This window comes from Ranitomeya variabilis, chromosome 3 (genome assembly GCF_051348905.1).
Source record: "Ranitomeya variabilis isolate aRanVar5 chromosome 3, aRanVar5.hap1, whole genome shotgun sequence".
Lineage (NCBI taxonomy): Eukaryota > Metazoa > Chordata > Amphibia > Anura > Dendrobatidae > Ranitomeya > Ranitomeya variabilis.
Genome location: NC_135234.1, coordinates 570,402,245 through 570,422,673, shown reverse-complemented (window position 1 = coordinate 570,422,673; position 20,429 = coordinate 570,402,245). Strand labels below are relative to the sequence as shown.

General features: G+C 48.4%; 1 protein-coding gene across 1 annotated transcript; it reads right to left on the bottom strand.

The window, feature by feature from the left end:
* Positions 1–1,245: 1,245 nt before the first annotated feature.
* Positions 1,246–5,170, bottom strand: LOC143818400 (uncharacterized). Its single transcript, XM_077299722.1, has 2 exons — positions 5,077–5,170; positions 1,246–1,774 (listed from the first exon to the last, which is right to left on the bottom strand). Exon 2 carries the CDS (start codon positions 1,755–1,757, stop codon positions 1,353–1,355), a length of 405 nt encoding a protein of 134 aa, XP_077155837.1. The 5' UTR covers positions 1,758–1,774; positions 5,077–5,170; the 3' UTR covers positions 1,246–1,352.
* Between the last annotated feature and the right edge of the window lie 15,259 nt (positions 5,171–20,429).

Here is a 20,429-nt window from a genome sequence, read left to right as displayed (position 1 = left end):
TTGCGTTTGGAGCAGCTGCGGAGGGCTGCGGACTTCCTCCGTGAAGCCCCGCCCTCCGCCGCTAGCTCCGCCTACTTCTGCATGCGGCCGGCATGCGGCCTGTGTACCTATATTTAACATTAGGTACGCAGGTCGTGCGGCTGTATGCGGAGGCTGCCGTATGCGTCGTTTTGACGCTGCGGAGACCAGCGTAGGAAGCTGCCTGTAGCATTTTTTTTTTTATCTGCAGCGTCAAAACGACGCATGCGGCAGCCTCCGCATACAGCCGCATGACCTGCGTACCTAATGTTAAAGATAGGTACGCAGGCCACATGCGGGCGGCATGCAGAAGTATGCGGAGCTAGCGGCGGAGGTCGGGGCTTCACGGAGGAAGTCCGCAGCCCTCCGCAGCTGCTCCAAACGCAAGTGGGAAACCGGCAATACACATACACATAATGCACATAATGTTTGTGCAGCACTATATGGGGGCCATAATGTTTGTGCAGCACTATATGGGGGCCATAATGTTTGTGCAGCACTATATGGGGGCCATAATGTTTGTGCAGCACTATATGGGGCCATAATGTTTGTGCAGCACTATATGGGGGCCATAACCTTTGTGCAGCACTATATGGGGCCATAATGTTTGTGCAGCACTATATGGGGGCCATAATGTTTGTGCAGCACTATATGGGGGCCATAATGTTTGTGCAGCACTATATGGGGCCATAATGTTTGTGCAGCACTGTATGGGGGCCATAACCTTTGTGCAGCACTATATGGGGCTATAATGTTTGTGCAGCACTATATGGGGCTATAATGTTTGTGTAGCACTATATGGGGCCATAATGTTTATGCAGCACTATATGGGGGCCATAACCTTTGTGCAGCACTATATGGGGCCATAATGTTTGTGCAGCACTATATGGGGGCCATAATGTTTGTGCAGCACTATATGGGGGCCATAACCTTTGTGCAGCACTATAACGGGGCAAGTGTCTGTATGGAACATCTTATGGGGCCATAACGTTTGTGCAGCACTATATGGGGCAAATGTCTCTATGGAGCATCTTATGGGGCCATTATTAACCTTTATGCAGAATTATATGAGGCTCCTGATTCAATATGGATATTCAAAACACTTAACCTACTGATGTCTCAATTAATTTTACTTTTATTGGTATCTATTTTAACATTATGGAGATTCAGGAATGTACCTTGGCTTGGTCATACAGTTTCAATAGAGTTAAGGTTCAAATTGGGGAGGGTTTGGGGGGGGGGGGCACCAAGCTGATCCTTTGCCCCGGGTGCTGGAAAGGCTAGATACACCTCTGCCACAACATTCTATGGTGGTAGAAAGGCCAGGGCAGGTATCATGCGGCAAATTCATGGTCACCTTGGTATTGCATCTTGAGTCCTTCATTTTGAACTTTACGCCAAACCGACTGTGATAGGTGGAAAAAGCAAACAGTCTTCACAAGGTTGGGGAATTCACTTTCAAATGCCTGTATTGCAGCTAGTTCAAAATCCAACATCAGGTTGTCTGGCTGCAGTCCAGGCTGCAAGTTCTTCAGCTCTTGCAGCAACCTCTGGTATGTAGAACGTCTCTTGTCTGTCAGCAAGGTGTACACTAGTGGAACAACAAGGCCACTGTGGACTACGTGGATTCTGTAAAGCTGCTTAAACAAGGCTGGTGTAGTGAAAAACATGCCATCAGCAAACCACTCTTTACTTTGTGCCAGTAGATGGAGATTGTCTCTTGTTCCAAATATCAACATACGGCTGTGTCCATTTCCTAATTTAAAATGAAAGTATTAGTAGAGAAAATAACAGAAAAAGTGTAACAAGCAGCAGACAGAGAATTTTGGGATAAATTCACAAAAAAAAATATCCTAATCAGAAGCCTCTGTTCATATCTAACATTAAAAACTCACATTTTGCTCCAAATTTTCTGATTTCATAATAAAAAAAACTGAAGCAAAATCTGGTGTGAAGGGGCCAACCAATAGTTTTTTACAACATACATTGTCCCAGTGGAAAATGATATATTTTTGTTTAAAATTAAAATTACTTCCAAACTTGAAATAGGTCACATTTTTAAGGTACCTTTAGACCCTTCAACTAGACGGCCGTTCAGCACGGCCGATCGCCGCCATGCTGAACGGCCGTCTAGTTGACAGCCGCATCCAGATGCGGCATGCGGCTGGACGTCTGAATGAACGACTGAGCGGGCCGCCCGCCTGAATGAGGGGTTCCATTCAGGTGGATGGGCGCGCTAGTCGTCGGGTGGGCAGCGCGGACGTTCTTGACGTCCGCGCTGCCTATGCTGTCTCATTGAGAGGATTGTGCAGGACGCAAAAAACGCCAGTAAAATCACCAGTGTGCTTTTGGCCTAAGGCATAACTGAATGGTCCATTAGGCTGGGGTCATATGCAGCATTAATGTGTAAATCCCATCCACATGCTGATGAAAAAATTTTGTTTACAAAAAAAAACCATGCAGTGCAGCATGTCAATGTATGCTGCCATTATACAAAGAAAATTCCAGCCATTCAGACATCCTGCACTAAAACCTGCACCTAAATCCATAGAGCTAAGATTGTGATACAGAATTAGGGTACCACAATAGTGGCCACAATTGCAGGCACAAATAGATTCCTGTGGGATCTGCAATTGCTACCACAATTACAGCTGCTGCGGAGATGCCGCTCCGCAATCCCCTTACGTCAGTGGGCACGAGGCCTCAGGCTTTATCCAGACAAGCTGGATTTACAGGCGTATTCCGTGCTGTGTTTCCTGCCTGAAACCCGCCCTTTCATGTCTATGGTGCAGGTTACGGGCGGATTCCGGCCGGGGCTGGAAAACGCCCCACCGGAAAATAGTTTCAAAGCTATTTTCCGGCGGATCCCGTGCTTAACTCGCCCATTCAAGGGAATGGGCAAGAGGGAAATCTCCCGAAAAATGCTTGCAAACCTCGGGAAATACGCTCGGTTTAGGCCATAGCAGGGCATGGCCACGCCCATAGCAGAGCTTGGCCAAGTCCCCTATTTGCAGAAGCGTTTTGCCAAAGCGCTTGCAAAGTTCTTAAAAAGTGCTTGCAAGCAGCATGCAAAACGCCTCTGCAAATCCTGGCGTTATCTCACCTGAGCTCCGGAGTTCAGAATCCTCCGTAATCTGAAAATACTGTCCAGGCATACACACCCGAACAGTGTGCGTATATATATATATACACACACACACACACACACTGTACGGATGTACAGCGTGTGTGCATATTTAGCTTTAGTAAATGGCTACAGGCTGCGCTGTTAAAAAATAAACCCAGTTACTCGCCTCTTTCTCCAGTGTCCAGTACTGGCTCCGGCTCTTAGCCCAGCAGTGCAGGGAATCCCGAAATCCGGGCGGCACATTGCCGCCTCTGTGCCTGCCGTACTATAACTACAATGGAGAGTGATCCCAGGACCGCTCACTAGACGGTCCTGGGAAAGCACCACATCACGTCACAGAACAGCCTGGCACATGTGCTGAGGTGGTGATGCACAACCCAGAATGCATAGCGTTGGGATTTTGGAATTCCCTGCACAACCGGAGACAGCGCTGGACACCGGAGAGAGAGTTGAATAACTGGGTTTGTTTATTTTTTAACAGCGCAGCTTGGGGCCATTATATATATGCAAGAAAGCTGGAAGAAGACTGGCTCAACTGAGATTGTTGCTGAGGACTCAGTGTGCTGCTAGAGCAGGGGTTGGCTTCCGCCCGTACTAAACATGCATCCATGAAGAAAGACCTCCACGCTGCTGAAGTCCTATACAAATCCTTTATTGCATTACAAAGTTCCAAAAGTGCCAGACCACCATCACCCACATACAGTATATACATATATATACACACACACTGTTCAGGCGTACAGTGTGCATATATACACTTTATTAGGTACACCTGTCCAACTTCTTGTTAACACTTAATTTCTAATCAGCCAATCACATGGCGGCAACTCAGTGCATTTAGGCATGTAGACATGGTCAAGACAATCTCCTGCAGTTCAAACCGAGCATCAGTATGGGGAAGAAAGGTGATTTGAGTGCCTTTGAACGTGGCATGGTTGTTGGTGCCAGAAGGGCTGGTCTGAGTATTTCAGAAACTGCTGATCTACTGGGATTTTCATGCACAACCATCTCTAGGGTTTACAGAGAATGGTCCGAAAAAGAAAAAAAATCCAGTGAGCGGCAGTTCTGTGGGCGGAAATGCCTTGTTGATGCCAGAGGTCAGAGGAGAATGGGCAGACTGGTTCGAGCTGATAGAAAGGCAACAGTGACTCAAATCGCCACCCGTTACAACCAAGGTAGGCCTAAGAGCATCTCTGAACGCACAGTGCGTCGAACTTTGAGGCAGATGGGCTACAGCAGCAGAAGACCACACCGGGTACCACTCTTTTCAGCTAAGAACAGGAAACTGAGGCTACAATTTGTACAAGCTCATCGAAATTGGACAGTAGAAGATTGGAAAAACGTTGCTTGGTCTGATGAGTCTCGATTTCTGCTGCGACATTTGGATGGTAGGGTCAGAATTTGGCGTAAACAACATGAAAGCATGGATCCATCCTGCCTTGTATGGAGCATCTTTGGGATGTGCAGCCGACAAATCTGCGGCAACTGTGTGATGCCATCATGTCAATATGGACCAAAATCTCTGAGGAATGCTTCCAGCACCTTGTTGAATCTATGCCACGAAGAATTGAGGCAGTTCTGAAGGCAAAAGGGGGTCCAACCCGTTACTAGCATGGTGTACCTAATAAAGTGGCCGGTGAGTGTATATTTATATATATATATATATCTAGCTCTGGAGATTGGATCGGAATTAATTCCAATCTTTCGGTATCTGATCCTATCTTTCCAGTGATCGGCCAACACTAGTTGGAATGAGTAGGCCTCACTACATTATATTACCCTCAAAGTTTCCCTTGAAGGCAAAAATCACATAGTATTTTATATCAGCACCTTATAGTCTAGCATTTTTCACATTTGTGCAAAATAAACTTTGCAATAATTATGCATAATGGAATTGTTTTAATACAATGTTAAATGGTTAAGTAGCTTACCAGAGTCATGCAGAAGGAACTGCTGCTGGACACCATCAATACTGATCTCCTGGAACTCCAGGGGGATAACAAGTTGATCAAGGGTTTGAGGTAACCTTGGGATATTGTTGCCTTGCTAATCGTATTGTCTTCTTCAGTGATGCTTTCCTTGGGAGAAGTGCCGCAACATTAGAATGGGCTCCTGAAATGACGTCTGTGAGAATCTGTTGTGGTGTCTCCTGTGTTGTCCTTGCCCTGGTGACTGCCCCATTAACAAGTCGGATTGCTTTAGGTCTTGCAGCTTGTGCTGCGTGACTATGAAGATTGACTACTTTCACAACTTTGCCAGATTCTTCATTGGTCCAAACACGTCCCTTGCAAGTCGACCATTTTTCACATATCCAGATGGAATGGACATCATCAGCGGTTCATTTGGAAAATAAGTAAATGTTTGGACAGAACTGAATTCATAGTTGTAGAAAGTGAATTGCTGTGGAAGCTGACTGATTTTTTGTGGCAGTACACTTCTCTCTTTGTGGAGATTTCAGACACTGCTATATTCTGATGTACAGATGGAATAAAAGCTAGTCTAATGTAACTTGCAGGACATGTGACCTGATACTTGTTACATCTGCAACAAAACTTGCAACAAAGCAGGTCAGTGCTGGGTCAGGTAAAAGTTCAAAATTGTTTAGATTTTAGGCCTCTTGCACACTGTAATTTTAGAGTGGTTTCACACTTGTGTTTGTGGCCGCCAGAGGTCGATCCGCTCTGGATCTGACATCCAGCTGACCCCGGGGCAATGCTGGCATTCCGCTTGCATTGCCCATAGAAGAGAACGGCTGGGTTCCGCGATCTGCAGCCGCCCGTTCGCTTTCGTAATGCTGCATTCCGCTATCAGTGTCAGAACAAAAAGAAGAGCATTTTCTTCTTTTCGTTCCGCTGCAGGTTAGCGGAATGCGGCATTACAGAAGCAAACCGGCGGCCTGTAGTGCATATGTAGTGGAAGTGTGAAAGCACCCTTATGCTGCCACTGTTTTAGAACTCCAAAGCACGTGCTTTACTGGCATTTTTCAGAGCGCTTTTGTGAGCGCTCTCGGTAATGACCCATAAGATACAGGCTATTGATGAATGCTAAGTGCTCAAAAATAGCTCCTGTAATAAAATAAAAAGAGCTGGCCGAAACAACACCTCGCTTTTCCAGCCATTGACTTATCTACTATATAATTGTCTAAGGGTCACTTTCGTCTTTCTGTCTGTAATGTTTTATTCGTATATTCATTGGTCGCAGCGTCTGTCTGTCATGTAAATCCAAGTCGCTGATTGGTCATAGCAAAACACCCACGACCATTGCCACGACCAATCAGCGACGGTCACAGTCTGCCAGAAAAATGGCCGCTGCTTCACTGCCCTGCACTCACCGCTGACCGCTCACAAAGGGTTAATGCCAGCATTAATGGATCGCGGTGTACCGCACTCCGTTAACGCTGCTATTAACCCTGTGTGACCAACTTTTTGCTATTGATGGTGCCTATGCAGCATCAATAGTGAAAAGATGTAATGTTAAAAATAATTTTAAAAAAGTTATTCTCACCCCCTCTGACATCACGCGGTCCTCCGCGCCTCTCTCCGGTGCACGCCATGCCTTCCGGTCCGAACGAAGCTATGCGTCCAGGACCTGCGATGACATCACGGTCATGTGACCGTGACATCATCGCAGGTCCTACGCTCAGACCGGAAGCCACCGCCAGCACTGCAGAGAGGCGCGAGGACTTCAGGGCCCATGGCTGAGGTGAGTGTATCTTTATTATTTTTTTTTTTAACACGAATATAGTGCCCACATTCCTAGACTACGTGGCCAGTGCAATATACTACGTGACCAGTGCAATATACTATGTCGGCTGGCAATTTACTACGTGGACTGTGCAATTTACTACGTACGCTGTGCAATTTACTACGTGGACTGTGCAATTTACTACGTGCGCTGTCCAAAATACTACGTAGGCTGTCCAATATACTACGTGGCCTGTGCAATGTATTACGTGGACTGTCCAATATACTACATAACCTGTGCAACATACCACGTGGCTGCGCCTTCTAGAATACCTGATACGTTAGAATCAGGCCACCATCTAGTATATTCAAAATTGGTAATCTTCTTAGCGATTTTCCAGTGCTTAGCACTTGGGAAAGTGGCTACTGTGAAAGAGGTCTTAGGGCTAAAATACAAGGCTGAAATTCCCTGCCTAATTTGTGGCCGAAACGTCTGGGGGAAAAAAGCTGGTGCGAAACATCCGGAGGTGAACTGCTGGGGGCGAAACATCTGGGGGCGAATTGCTGGGGCCAAAACATCTGGGAGCGAACTGCTGAGGGCGAAACATCCGGGGGTGAAACATCCGGGGCGAACTGCTGAGAGCGAAACATCCAGGGCGAACTGCTGGGGTCAAAACATCCGGGGGCAAACTGCTGGGGGCAAAACATCCGGGGGTGAAACATCCGGGGGCAAACTGCTGGGGGCAAAACATCCGGGGGCGAAACATCCAGGGGCGAACTGCTGGGTGCGAAACATCCGGGGGTGAACTGCTGGGAGCGAAACATCCGGGGCGAACTGCTGGGGGCGAAACATCCGGGGGCAAAACATCCGGGGGTGAACTGCTGGGAGCGAAACATCCGGGGCGAACTGCTGGGGCGAAACATCTGGGGGCGAACTGCTGGGGGCAAAACATCCGGGGGCGAACTGCTGGGGGCGAAACATCTGGGTGCGAAACATCTGGGGGCGAACTTCTGGGGGCGAAACATCCGGAGGAGAACTGCTGGGGGCAAAACATCTGGGGGCGAACTGCTGGGGGCAAAACATCCGGGCGCGAACTGCTGGGGGTGAAACATCCGGGCGCGAAACATCTGTGGGCAAACTGCTGAGAGCGAAACATCCGGGGCAAACTGCTGGGGGCAAAACATCCGGGGGCAAACTGCTGGGGGCAAAACATCTGGGGGTGAAACATCCAGGGGCGAACTGCTGGGGGCAAAACATCCGGGGGCGAAACATCCAGGGGCGAACTGCTGGGGGCAAAACATCCGGGGGCGAACTGCTGGGGGTGAAACATCCAGGGGCGAAACATCCGGGGCAAACTGCTGAGAGCGAAACATCCGGGGCGAACTGCTGGGGGCGGAACATCCGGGGGCAAACTGCTGGGGGCAAAACATCCGGGGGCAAACTGCTGGGGGCAAAACATCCGGGGGTGAAACATCCGGGGGCGAACTGCTGGGAGCAAAACATTCAGGGGCAAAACATCCAGGGGCGAACTGCTGGGGGCAAAACATCTGGGGGCAAAACATCCGGGGGTGAACTGCTGGGGGCAAAACATCTGGGGGCAAAACATCCGGGGGTGAACTACTGGGAGCGAAACATCCGGGGCGAACTGCTGAGGGCGAAACATCTGGGGGCGAAACATCCGGGGGTGAACTACTGGGAGCGAAACATCTGGGGCGAACTGCTGGGGGCGAAACATCCGGGGGCGAACTGCTGGGGGCAAAACATCCGGGTGCGAAACATCTGGGGGCGAACTGCTGGGGGTGAAACATCCGGGGTGAACTGCTGGGGGTGAAACATCCGGGGGCGAAATGTCTGGGGGCGAACTTCTGGGGGCGAAACATCCGGGGGCGAACTGCTGGGGGCAAAACATCCGGGGGAGAACTGCTGGGGGCAAAACATCCAGGGGCGTACTGCTGGGTGCGAAACATCCGGGGTCGAAACATCCGGGGGTGAACTGCTGGGAGCGAAACATCCGGGGCGAACTGCTGGGGGTGAAACATCCGGGGGCGAACTGCTGGGGGCAAAACATCCGGGCGTGAAACATCCGGGGGCGAACTGCTGGGGGCAAAACATCCGGGGGTGAAACATCCGGGGGCGAACTGCTGGGGGCGAAACATCCGGGGGCGAAACATCCGGGGGCGAACTGCTGGGTGCGAAACATCCGGGGGTGAACTGCTGGGGGCAAAACATCAGGGGGCGAAACATCCGGTGGCGAACTGCTGGGAGCGAAACATCCGGGGCGAACTGCTGGGGGCGAAACATCCGGGGGCGAACTGCTGGACGCGAAACATCCGGGACGAACTGCTGGGGGCGAAACATCCGGGGGCGAACTGCTGGGCGCAAAACATCCGGGGGCAAAATATCCGGGGGCGAACTGTTGGGGGCGAAACATCTGGGGGCGAACTGCTGGGGGCGAAACATCCGGGGGTGAAACATCCGGGGGCGAATTGCTGGGTGCGAAACATCTGGGGGCAAACTGCTGGGGGCGAAACATCCGGGGGCCAACTGCTGGGCGCGAAACATCCGGGGGTGAAATATCTGGGGGCGAACATCCGGGGGTGAAACATCCGGGGGCGAACTGCTGGGTGCGAAACATCCAGGGGCGAACTGCTGGGGGCGAAACATCCAGGGGCGAAACATCCGGGGGCGAACTGCTGGGGGCGAAATGTGCGGGGGGGCGAAATGTGCGGGGGCAAACTGCTGGGGGCAAAACTTCCTAAAACCGATTTTGCCAGCAATGCCCCGAGCCCAGCTGTGCGCACGAGTTCAACTGCCCTGTCAAATGAAGCGTAAGTTATGGATGCTTCTTCTGGGAGTATTGTGTCTTTAACCGAGTCACCTTTAGGGTATGAGAGGCGATGTATCAGCCAATATTTTCCCAGCTCTTTTTTAGGAACGATGCCTAACGGTGAAATTCTGAAATTCCTGAATGGCAAAGATTTAAAAGGGCCCGCCATCCTGCTTACTTCTGCCTCTTTTTTATTTCTTTATGTAAAATCTCAGGGAATTCAATTGTCCATTTTAGGTTATTCACCAATGTTGGTATCTGACTAAATTTGAAAGGGATAAAAAAAAGCCGAATTTAAAGCCGTGGCATAGCTGCTGCGCCGCTTCTTTATTGAGGTAAAGGCTTAGCCAGGGGCCCATCGCGGTAACGTTTACTGGGGGCACTCTGTTTGCTTGGTGGGTACACCTTACTGCTGGGTGTCCATCTTTGCAGGCTGAGCAGTCGTGCCTATATTTACAGGATGCGTGGAAGGGGCAGTATCTCTAGCTAAACAGCAAGCAGGCCCCTGGTCTCCGTACGTCCACTGAATTTTGGCCTGCGGCTGCTAGGTGATTGGTGGCCGTTGACGAAAAGGGGAGCTGTTTTTGGGATAGCATCAGTCGTACCCATACGTCTGTCACTTTTACGCCCCAACCTAGATCGTGTTGCATGGCCAGCTGCCTTCGGAACTCTTCATCATACCATCTACATGCGGAACCGCCGTGGGACTTGTATGAACTATATATTAGGTACTGATAGATAATTAGTTCAGAACAGCGTTCTGGATGGTTTTGGCCCATAATGATGCCTAGGACTGCGAAGGCCAATTGTTTGCGCTATTTTGGGTCTATTTCTATCATATAACAGTTCTCCTGTCCTCCCTTCCTTATCTATGATCTGTTGGCCTGCTGATAATCGTTATCCAATATTTTCTGTTTTGTCTCTAGGTCTACGTGTGCACCTAGCGGGCTAATTCCATAGAAAAACTAGTCTTAATGAAGGCTAGCTAATTGAGGTGTTGTCTTAATGTCAGTTGACCCAGCTGAGCGAGTCAAATGGTGAACTAGCGCCCTGATAGTAGATGCTAATTAGGTTTCCTACTATCTAGTAAGCGGACCTCAATTTGCTAAACCTATCTTCATACTTCGTATGTCATTTTCCTCTAAAATCACCGACAATATATGTGGGGGCTACTGTCTGCCTTTTGGGGAAAATTTCTCTAGAGGTAAGCCAGGTCTGTATTTTCCTCTGCTAGGGTCAGTCAGTTCTCCGGCTAGAACCTAGAATTCCTTTACCTGAATTTTTCTCCGGGGATAGATCTCGCTTCCAGAATTTCAAACATAATTGTAAATTATTTTTGTCTCTGAGATCTCGCTCCGCTGGAGATCCTGCACAGCAGGTCAGGATTGTAATTTCCTTGCTCCGGGGCGACCCTCAGGATTGGGCATTTGCTTTGGCACCAGGGGATCCTGCGTTGCTCAATGTGGATGCGTTTTTCCTGGCTTTGGGGTTGCTTTATGAGGAACCTCATTTAGAGATTCAGGCTGAAAAAGCCTTGATGGCCCTGTCTCAAGGGCAAGATGAGGTTGAAATATACTGCCAAAAATTTCGTAAGTGGTCTGTGCTTACTCAGTGGAATGAGTGCGCCCTGGCGGCGAATTTCAGAGAGGGTCTCTCTGATGCCATTAAAGATGTTATGGTGGGGTTCCCTGTGCCTACAGGTCTGAATGAGTCCATGACAATGGCTATTCAGATTGATCGGCGTTTGCGGGAGCGCAAACCTGTGCACCATTTGGCGGTGTCTACTGAGAAGGCGCCAGAGATTATGCAATGTGATAGAATTCTGTCCAGAAGCGAACGACAGAATTTTAGGCGAAAAAATGGGTTATGCTTCTATTGTGGTGATGCAACTCATGTTATATCAGCATGCTCTAAACGTACTAAGAAGGTTGATAAGTCTGTTTCAATTGGCACTTTACAGTCTAAGTTTATTCTATCTGTGACCCTGATTTGCTCTTTATCGTCTATTACCGCGGACGCCTATGTCGACTCTGGCGCCGCTTTGGGTCTTATGGATTGGTCCTTTGCCAAACGCTGTGGGTTTAATTTAGAGCCTCTGGAAGTTCCTATACCTCTGAAGGGTATTGATTCCACGCCATTGGCTAGTAATAAACCACAATACTGGACACAAGTAACTATGCGTATTAATCCGGATCACCAGGAGATTATTCGCTTCCTTGTGTTGTATAATCTACATGATGTGTTGGTGCTTGGATTGCCATGGCTGCAATCTCATAACCCAGTCCTCGACTGGAAAGCAATGTCTGTGTTAAGCTGGGGATGTCAGGGGACTCATGGGGACGTACCTTTGGTTTCCATTTCGTCATCTATTCCCTCTGAGATTCCGGAATTTTTATCTGATTATCGTGACGTTTTTGAGGAGCCTAAACTTGGTTCACTACCTCCGCACAGAGATTGCGATTGTACTATAGATCTGATTCCGGGCAGTAAGTTTCCAAAGGGTCGTTTATTTAATCTATCTGTGCCTGAACATGCTGCTATGCGGGAATATATTAAGGAGTCCTTGGAAAAGGGACATATTCGTCCTTCGTCATCTCCCTTAGGAGCCGGTTTTTTCTTTGTATCTAAAAAAGATGGCTCTTTGAGGCCGTGTATTGATTATCGGCTTTTGAATAAAATCACGGTTAAATATCAGTATCCTTTGCCACTGCTTACTGATTTGTTTGCTCGAATAAAGGGGGCCAAGTGGTTCTCTAAGATTGATCTTCGTGGGGCGTATAATTTGGTGCGAATTAAGCAGGGGGATGAGTGGAAAACCGCATTTAATACGCCTGAGGGCCATTTTGAGTATTTAGTAATGCCTTTTGGTCTTTCAAATGCCCCTTCAGTCTTTCAGTCTTTTATGCATGACATTTTCCGTGAATATTTGGATAAATTTATGATTGTGTATCTGGATGATATTTTGATTTTTTCGGATGACTGGGACTCTCATGTCCAACAGGTCAGGAGGGTTTTTCAGGTTTTGCGCTCTAATTCCTTGTGTGTAAAGGGTTCTAAGTGTGTTTTTGGGGTTCAAAAGATTTCGTTTTTGGGGTACATTTTTTCCCCCTCTTCCATTGAGATGGACCCTGTCAAGGTTCAGGCTATTTGTGATTGGACGCAACCCTCTTCTCTTAAGAGTCTTCAGAAGTTTTTGGGCTTTGCTAATTTTTATCGTCGATTTATAACTGGTTTTTCTGATGTTGCTAAGCCGTTGACTGATTTGACTAAGAAGGGTGCTGATGTTGCTGATTGGTCCCCTGCTGCTGTGGAGGCCTTTCGGGAGCTTAAGCGCCGCTTTTCTTCCGCCCCTGTATTGCGTCAGCCTGATGTTACTCTTCCTTTTCAGGTTGAGGTCGACGCTTCAGAAATCGGAGCTGGGGCGGTTTTGTCGCAGAAAAGTTCCGACTGCTCCGTGATGAGACCTTGCGCGTTCTTTTCTCGTAAATTTTCGCCCGCTGAGCGAAATTATGATATTGGTAATCGGGAGCTCTTGGCTATGAAGTGGGCTTTTGAGGAGTGGCGTCATTGGCTTGAGGGGGCTAGACATCAGGTGGTGGTATTGACCGACCACAAGAATTTGATTTATCTTGAGTCTGCCAGGCGCCTGAATCCTAGACAGGCGCGCTGGTCGTTATTTTTCTCTCGGTTTAATTTTGTGGTTTCTTACCTACCGGGTTCTAAAAATGTGAAGGCGGATGCCCTTTCTAGGAGTTTTGAGCCTGATTCCCCTGGTAATTCTGAACCTACAGGTATCCTTAAGGATGGAGTGATATTATCTGCTGTTTCCCCAGACTTGCGACGGGTCTTGCAGGAGTTTCAGGCGGATAGACCTGATCGTTGCCCGCCTGGTAGACTGTTTGTTCCGGATGATTGGACCAGTAGAGTCATCTCGGAGGTCCATTCTTCTGCGTTAGCTGGTCATCCTGGAATCTTTGGTACCAGGGATTTGGTGGCTAGGTCCTTCTGGTGGCCTTCCCTGTCGCGAGATGTGCGAGGTTTTGTGCAGTCTTGTGATGTTTGTGCTCGGGCCAAGCCTTGTTGTTCTCGGGCTAGTGGATTGTTGTTATCTTTGCCTATTCCGAAGAGGCCTTGGACTCACATCTCCATGGATTTTATTTCTGATCTCCCTGTTTCTCAGAAGATGTCTGTCATCTGGGTGGTGTGTGACCGTTTCTCTAAGATCGTCCATTTGGTCCCCTTGCCTAAATTGCCTTCCTCATCCGAGCTGGTTCCTCTATTTTTTCAAAATGTGGTTCGCTTGCATGGTATTCCGGAGAATATCGTTTCTGACAGGGGAACCCAATTCGTGTCTAGATTTTGGCGAGCGTTCTGTGCTAGGATGGGCATTGATTTGTCTTTTTCGTCTGCTTTCCATCCTCAGACTAATGGCCAGACCGAGCGAACTAATCAGACCTTGGAGACTTATTTGAGGTGTTTTGTGTCTGCGGATCAGGATGATTGGGTTGCCTTTTTGCCCTTGGCGGAGTTTGCCCTCAATAACCGGGCTAGTTCTGCCACCTTGGTTTCTCCTTTCTTCTGTAATTCGGGGTTTCATCCTCGTTTCTCTTCCGGTCAGGTGGAGTCTTCGGATTGTCCTGGAGTGGATGCTGTGGTGGAGAGGTTGCATCAGATTTGGGGGCATGTGGTGGACAATTTGAAGTTGTCCCAGGAGAAGACTCAGCAGTTTGCCAACCGCCGTCGTCGTGCTGGTCCTCGTCTTGGTGTTGGGGACTTGGTGTGGTTGTCTTCTCGTTTTGTCCCTATGAAGGTTTCTTCTCCTAAGTTTAAGCCTCGGTTCATCGGCCCGTACAAGATATTGGAGATTCTTAACCCTGTGTCCTTTCGTTTGGACCTCCCTGCATCTTTTTCTATTCATAATGTCTTCCATCGGTCATTGTTGCGCAGGTATGAGGTACCGGTTGTGCCTTCCGTTGAGCCTCCTGCTCCGGTGTTGGTTGAGGGTGAGTTGGAGTACGTTGTCGAGAAGATCTTGGACTCCCGTGTTTCCAGACGGAGACTTCAGTATTTGGTCAAGTGGAAGGGCTACGGTCAGGAGGATAATTCTTGGGTGACTGCCTCTGATGTTCATGCCTCCGATTTGGTCCGTGCCTTTCATAGGGCTCATCCTGATCGCCCTGGTGGTTCTGGTGAGGGTTCGGTGCCCCCTCCTTGAGGGGGGGTACTGTTGTGAATTTGGTTTCTGGGCTCCCCCGGTGGTTACTGGTGGTACTGAACTTGTGTGCTTCATCTCCTCTGTTCACCTGTTTCCATCAGGATGTGGGAGTTTCTATTTAGCCTTGCTCCTCAGTCATTTCTATGCCGGCCAACAATGTTACCAGAAGCCTTTCTGTTGCATGTTCCTGCTCCTAGACTACTATCAGCTAAGTTGGACTTGTAGTCCTAAGATTGTTTTGCATTTTTGTTCCAGTTCTCTGTTTTTGAATATTTCTGAGGCTGGAAGCTCTTGTGAGCTGAAATTGCCACTCTGGTGTCATGAGTTGATATTAGAGTCTTAAAGTAATTTCAGGATGGTGTATTGAAAGGGTTTTCAGCTGACTGTGAAGTTCCCTTTTCTGTCTTCCTACTATCTAGTAAGCGGACCTCAATTTGCTAAACCTATCTTCATACTTCGTATGTCATTTTCCTCTAAAATCACCGACAATATATGTGGGGGCTACTGTCTGCCTTTTGGGGAAAATTTCTCTAGAGGTAAGCCAGGTCTGTATTTTCCTCTGCTAGGGTCAGTCAGTTCTCCGGCTGGTGCTGGGCGTCTAGGGATAAAACGTAGGCACGCTACCCGGCCACTGTTAGTTGTGCGGTAGGTTTAGCTCACAGTCAGCTCGAGTTCCCATCTTCCAAGAGCTAGTCCTTTTGTATGCTTTACTATGGTCTCTTGCCATTGAGAACCATGACAGTATCCCCCTTCTGACAGCGATGGATAAAGGGGGTGACCACCATCTTCTGTTGTTCGCATGGTACAGCCTATTGTGGCTCTCAGATGCGTCAGACCATCCAGATGTGGATGGGGAGCGCCGTCTAGAGGAACAAGATCTGTGGCGGCACCTGTGTGAGCTGCGTCTGTGTTGGTAGGGGGAATAGCAAGAATTAGAGGGACAGCGAAGATGATGGCGGGAATCTTCGGAGGAGGATGGGGAGGGTCTGAGGTGTATATGCCTGCGACTGTCGTGGTTAGAGAATGTGTTGGGGACGCTTGTTTTGAGGCTAAGGGGGTCGTTATGCTGGCTATGGGAGTTGTGAGAGGGCAAAGGGAGGTGAGCACCTAGGTCAGACATAAGGGCTTGTAGTTCACCTTCCTGTGCTGCTTCCTACCACAGGGCCTTAATCATGGCTTCGGACATAGCTGCAGGGGGAGATCCGACACAACAGCTTCAAGGGTCAGCCGGGGAGAAAGAGGAAGGCACTAACCCCGGGCACCTGAATTTAACCCTTGGGGGTGTGGCCGGATGCCCCATCCTCCTTCTTCCCATCAGTCAGCTGGGCGTCCAAAATTACTGCATCACCTGGGGAGTAGTGGGAGGGGGGAATTGGGCACTAAACAGAGTTTCCTTCTAACTTTCCCATATGGGCTCTGCAGTCAGAGGCACGCTACTTAGTTAGTACCGTGCCTGCCATTACAGCTGTAAGGTTGCATTTCAGTAGTTGCACACTGTAGATGAAGGGGGAGCCTTAGCTAAATTTTTTGCTTTAACAAAATCAATGTAACGAGGAACATTACTACAAAATAGTATATAAATAAAAAAATCTATTTTATTATTTACAGTGGGAGAAATAAGTATTTGATCCCTTGGTGATTTTGTAAGTTTGGCCCACTGACAAAGACATGATCAGACTATAATTTTAAGGGTAGATTAATTTTAGCATTGAGAGATAGAATATCAAAAATAAAATCCAGAAAATCACTTTGTATAAAGTATATAAATTTATTTGCATTTTGCAGTGAGAAATAAGTATTTGATCCCCTACAAGCCATTAAGAGTTGTGGCTCCTACAGACCAGTTATACGCTCCTAATCAACTCGTTGGCTGCACTAAAGACAGCTGTCTTACATAGACAACTTTATAAAAGACTCCTGTCCACAAACTCAATGAGGCTAGGTTCACATTGCGTTAATGCAGCCCGTTCAACACATGCGTTAACGCAAGTGCCGACTTGCCATCGCAATAGCTCAGATAGAGCTAGCAGATGCTCTATCTGCACTAGCGATAACGGACCCGGAAACGCTGCAGCCCGCGTCTCAGGGTCCGTCACTCAATGACGGCACATCGGTAGCGCACGCCCATTATGGGCGTGCGCTAGCAATGCGCCCGAAATAGAGCTCAATGGCAGCGTTAACGGACTGCGGTACACTGCATTATGCCACGGTGTAACGCAGTCCGTGTAATGGACTGCCAGAACGCAATATGAACCTAGCCTTAATCAGTCAGGCTCTAACCTCTACAATATGGGTGTAACGGGGGCCAGGGTGGTAGCCGTACGGAGGGATTGCTGCTGCTTCCTCATCACACCCCGACGCTCCGCTACAGAAATATCATGTCCTGTCATGATCTCTGCAGGCAGAGATCATAGCAAGCCTATAGAGGGACAAGCTCTCGGAAGATGGAACTATACTGACCATGAACTAAGCCTGCCGCGCAACTAGAAATAGCCAGGTAGCATTTCCTATTTATCGCTAGATGCCCAGCTCTGGCCTAAGACCTAAATAGCTAGCAGAGGGAAATATAAGACCTGGCTCACCTCTAGAGAAATATTCCAAAGAAGACAGTAGCCCCCCACATATAATGACGGTGAGTTCAGATGAAACAACAAACGCAGCAGGAAAATAGTTTTAGCAAATTTGAGGTCCACTTACTAGATAGCAGAAGACAGATAGTATACTTTCATGGTCAGCAGAAAAACACTAACAAAACACCATCCAGAGATTACCTTAAACTCTGGCATTAACTCATAACGCCAGAGTAGCAATCCCTGATCAACGAGAGCTTTCCAGACACAGTAACAAAACTTCAGCTGTGAACTGGAACAAATAGGCAAAACAAAACATGGACAAAAGTCCAACTTATCTAGTAGTTGTCTAGAAGCAGGAACAAGCACTGAGAGGCATCAGATAACATTGTTGACCGGCAAGAAACCACCAGAGAAATGAGCTTAAATAGCGACACCCACTACTGATGGAACCAGGTGAAACAGGAAAGAGGATGACAAGTCCAATTCCACAAGCGGCCACCGGGGGAGCCCAGAATCCAAATTCACAACAGTACCCCCCCCTCAAGGAGGGGGCACCGAACCCTCACCAGATCCACCAGGGCGACCAGGATGAGCCCTATGGAAGGCACGAACAAGATCAGAAGCATGAACATCAGATGCATTGACCCAAGAATTATCCTCCTGGCCGTAACCCTTCCAGTTGACCAGATACTGGAGTTTCCGTCTGGAAACACGAGAGTCCAAAATTTTCTCCACAACGTACTCCAACTCACCCTCAACCAACACCGGAGCAGGAGGCTCAACTGAAGGTACAACAGGTACCTCATACCTGCGCAATAACGACCGATGAAAAACGTTATGAATGGAAAAGGACGCAGGGAGGTCCAAACGGAAAGAAACAGGATTAAGAATCTCCAATATTCTATAAGGGCCGATGAACCGAGGTTTAAACTTAGGAGAAGAGACCCTCATAGGGACAAAACGAGAAGACAACCACACTAAATCTCCAACACAAAGCCGAGAACCAACACGACGATGACGGTTGGCAAAACGCTGAGTCTTCTCCTGGGACAACTTCAAATTGTCCATAACCTGCCCCCAGATGTGATGCAATCTCTCCACCACCGCATCCACTCCAGGACAATCCGAGGATTCCACCTGACCGGAGGAAAATCGAGGGTGAAACCCCGAATTACAGAAAAACGGGGACACCAAGGTGGAAGAACTGGCCCGATTATTGAGGGCGAACTCTGCCAATGGCAAAAAAGCAACCCAATCATCCTGGTCAGCAGAGACAAAACACCTCAGATATGTCTCAAGGGTCTGATTAGTCCGCTCGGTCTGGCCATTAGTCTGAGGGTGAAAAGCAGATGAAAAAGACAAATCTATGCCCATCCTAGCACAGAATGCCCGCCAAAATCTAGACACAAATTGGGTACCTCTGTCAGAAACAATATTCTCAGGAATACCGTGCAATCGGACAACATTCTGAAAAAACAGAGGAACCAACTCAGAAGAAGAAGGCAACTTGGGCAGAGGAACCAAATGGACCATTTTAGAGAAACGGTCACAGACCACCCAGATGACAGACATCTTCTGGGAAACAGGCAGATCTGAAATAAAATCCATCGAGATGTGTGTCCAAGGCCTCTTAGGAATAGGCAAGGGCAACAGCAGTCCGCTAGCCCGAGAACTACAAGACTTGGCCCGAGCACAAACGTCACATGACTGCACAAAGACTCGCACATCTCGTGACAGGGAAGGCCACCAGAAGGATCTTGCCACCAAATCCCTGGTACCAAAAATTCCGGGATGACCTGCCAATGCAGAAGAATGTACCTCAGAGATGACTCTGCTGGTCCAATCATCCGGAACAAACAGTCTATCAGGCGGACAACGATCCGGTCTATCCGCCTGAAACTCTTGCAAGGACCGCCGCAGATCAGGAGAAACGGCCGACAAAATTACTCCCTCCCTAAGGATACCTGTGGGTTCAGAATTACCAGGAGAGTCCGGGTCAAAACTCCTAGAAAGGGCATCTGCCTTAACATTCTTAGAACCCGGTAGGTATGACACCACAAAATTAAAGCGAGAAAAAAATAAAGACCAGCGCGCCTGTCTAGGATTCAGGCGTCTGGCAGTCTCAAGATAAATCAAATTTTTGTGGTCAGTCAATACCACCACCTGATGCCTAGCCCCCTCGAGCCAATGGCGCCACTCCTCAAACGCCCACTTCATGGCCAAAAGCTCCCGATTCCCAACATCATAATTCCGCTCTGCGGGCGAAAATTTGCGAGAAAAGAAGGCACAAGGCCTAATGACGGAGCAGTCGGAACCTTTCTGCGACAACACTGCCCCAGCTCCGATCTCCGAAGCGTCAACCTCAACCTGAAAAGGCAGATTCACATCAGGCTGACGCAACACAGGGGCAGAGGCAAAACGGCGCTTAAGCTCCTGAAAGGCCTCTACAGCATGAGGGGACCAATTAGCAACATCAGCGCCTTGTCTGGTCAAATCAGTCAGTGGTTTAACGACATCCGAAAAACCAGCAATAAATCGGCGGTAAAAGTTGGCAAAGCCCAAAAATCTCTGAAGACCCTTAAGAGAGGAGGGCTGAGTCCAGTCACAAATAGCTTGCACCTTGACGGGATCCATCTCAATGGAAGAGGGAGAAAAAATATACCCCAAAAAGGAAATTTTCTGGACCCCAAAAACGCACTTAGACCCCTTCACACATAAAGAATTAGACCGCAGAACCTGAAAAACTCTCCTGACCTGCTGGACATGAGAGTCCCAGTCATCAGAAAAAATCAGAATATCATCCAGATATATTATCATAAATTTATCCAGAAAATCGCGGAAAATATCATGCATAAAAGACTGGAAAACTGAAGGGGCATTAGAAAGACCAAAAGGCATGACCAAATACTCAAAGTGGCCCTCGGGCGTATTAAATGCGGTCTTCCACTCATCCCCCTGCCTGATCCGCACCAAATTATACGCCCC

Coding starts and splice junctions, on each gene's coding strand:
- LOC143818400 (XM_077299722.1), bottom strand. CDS start 1,757: ATGTTGATATTTGGAACAAGAGACAATCTCCATCTACTGGCACAAAGT.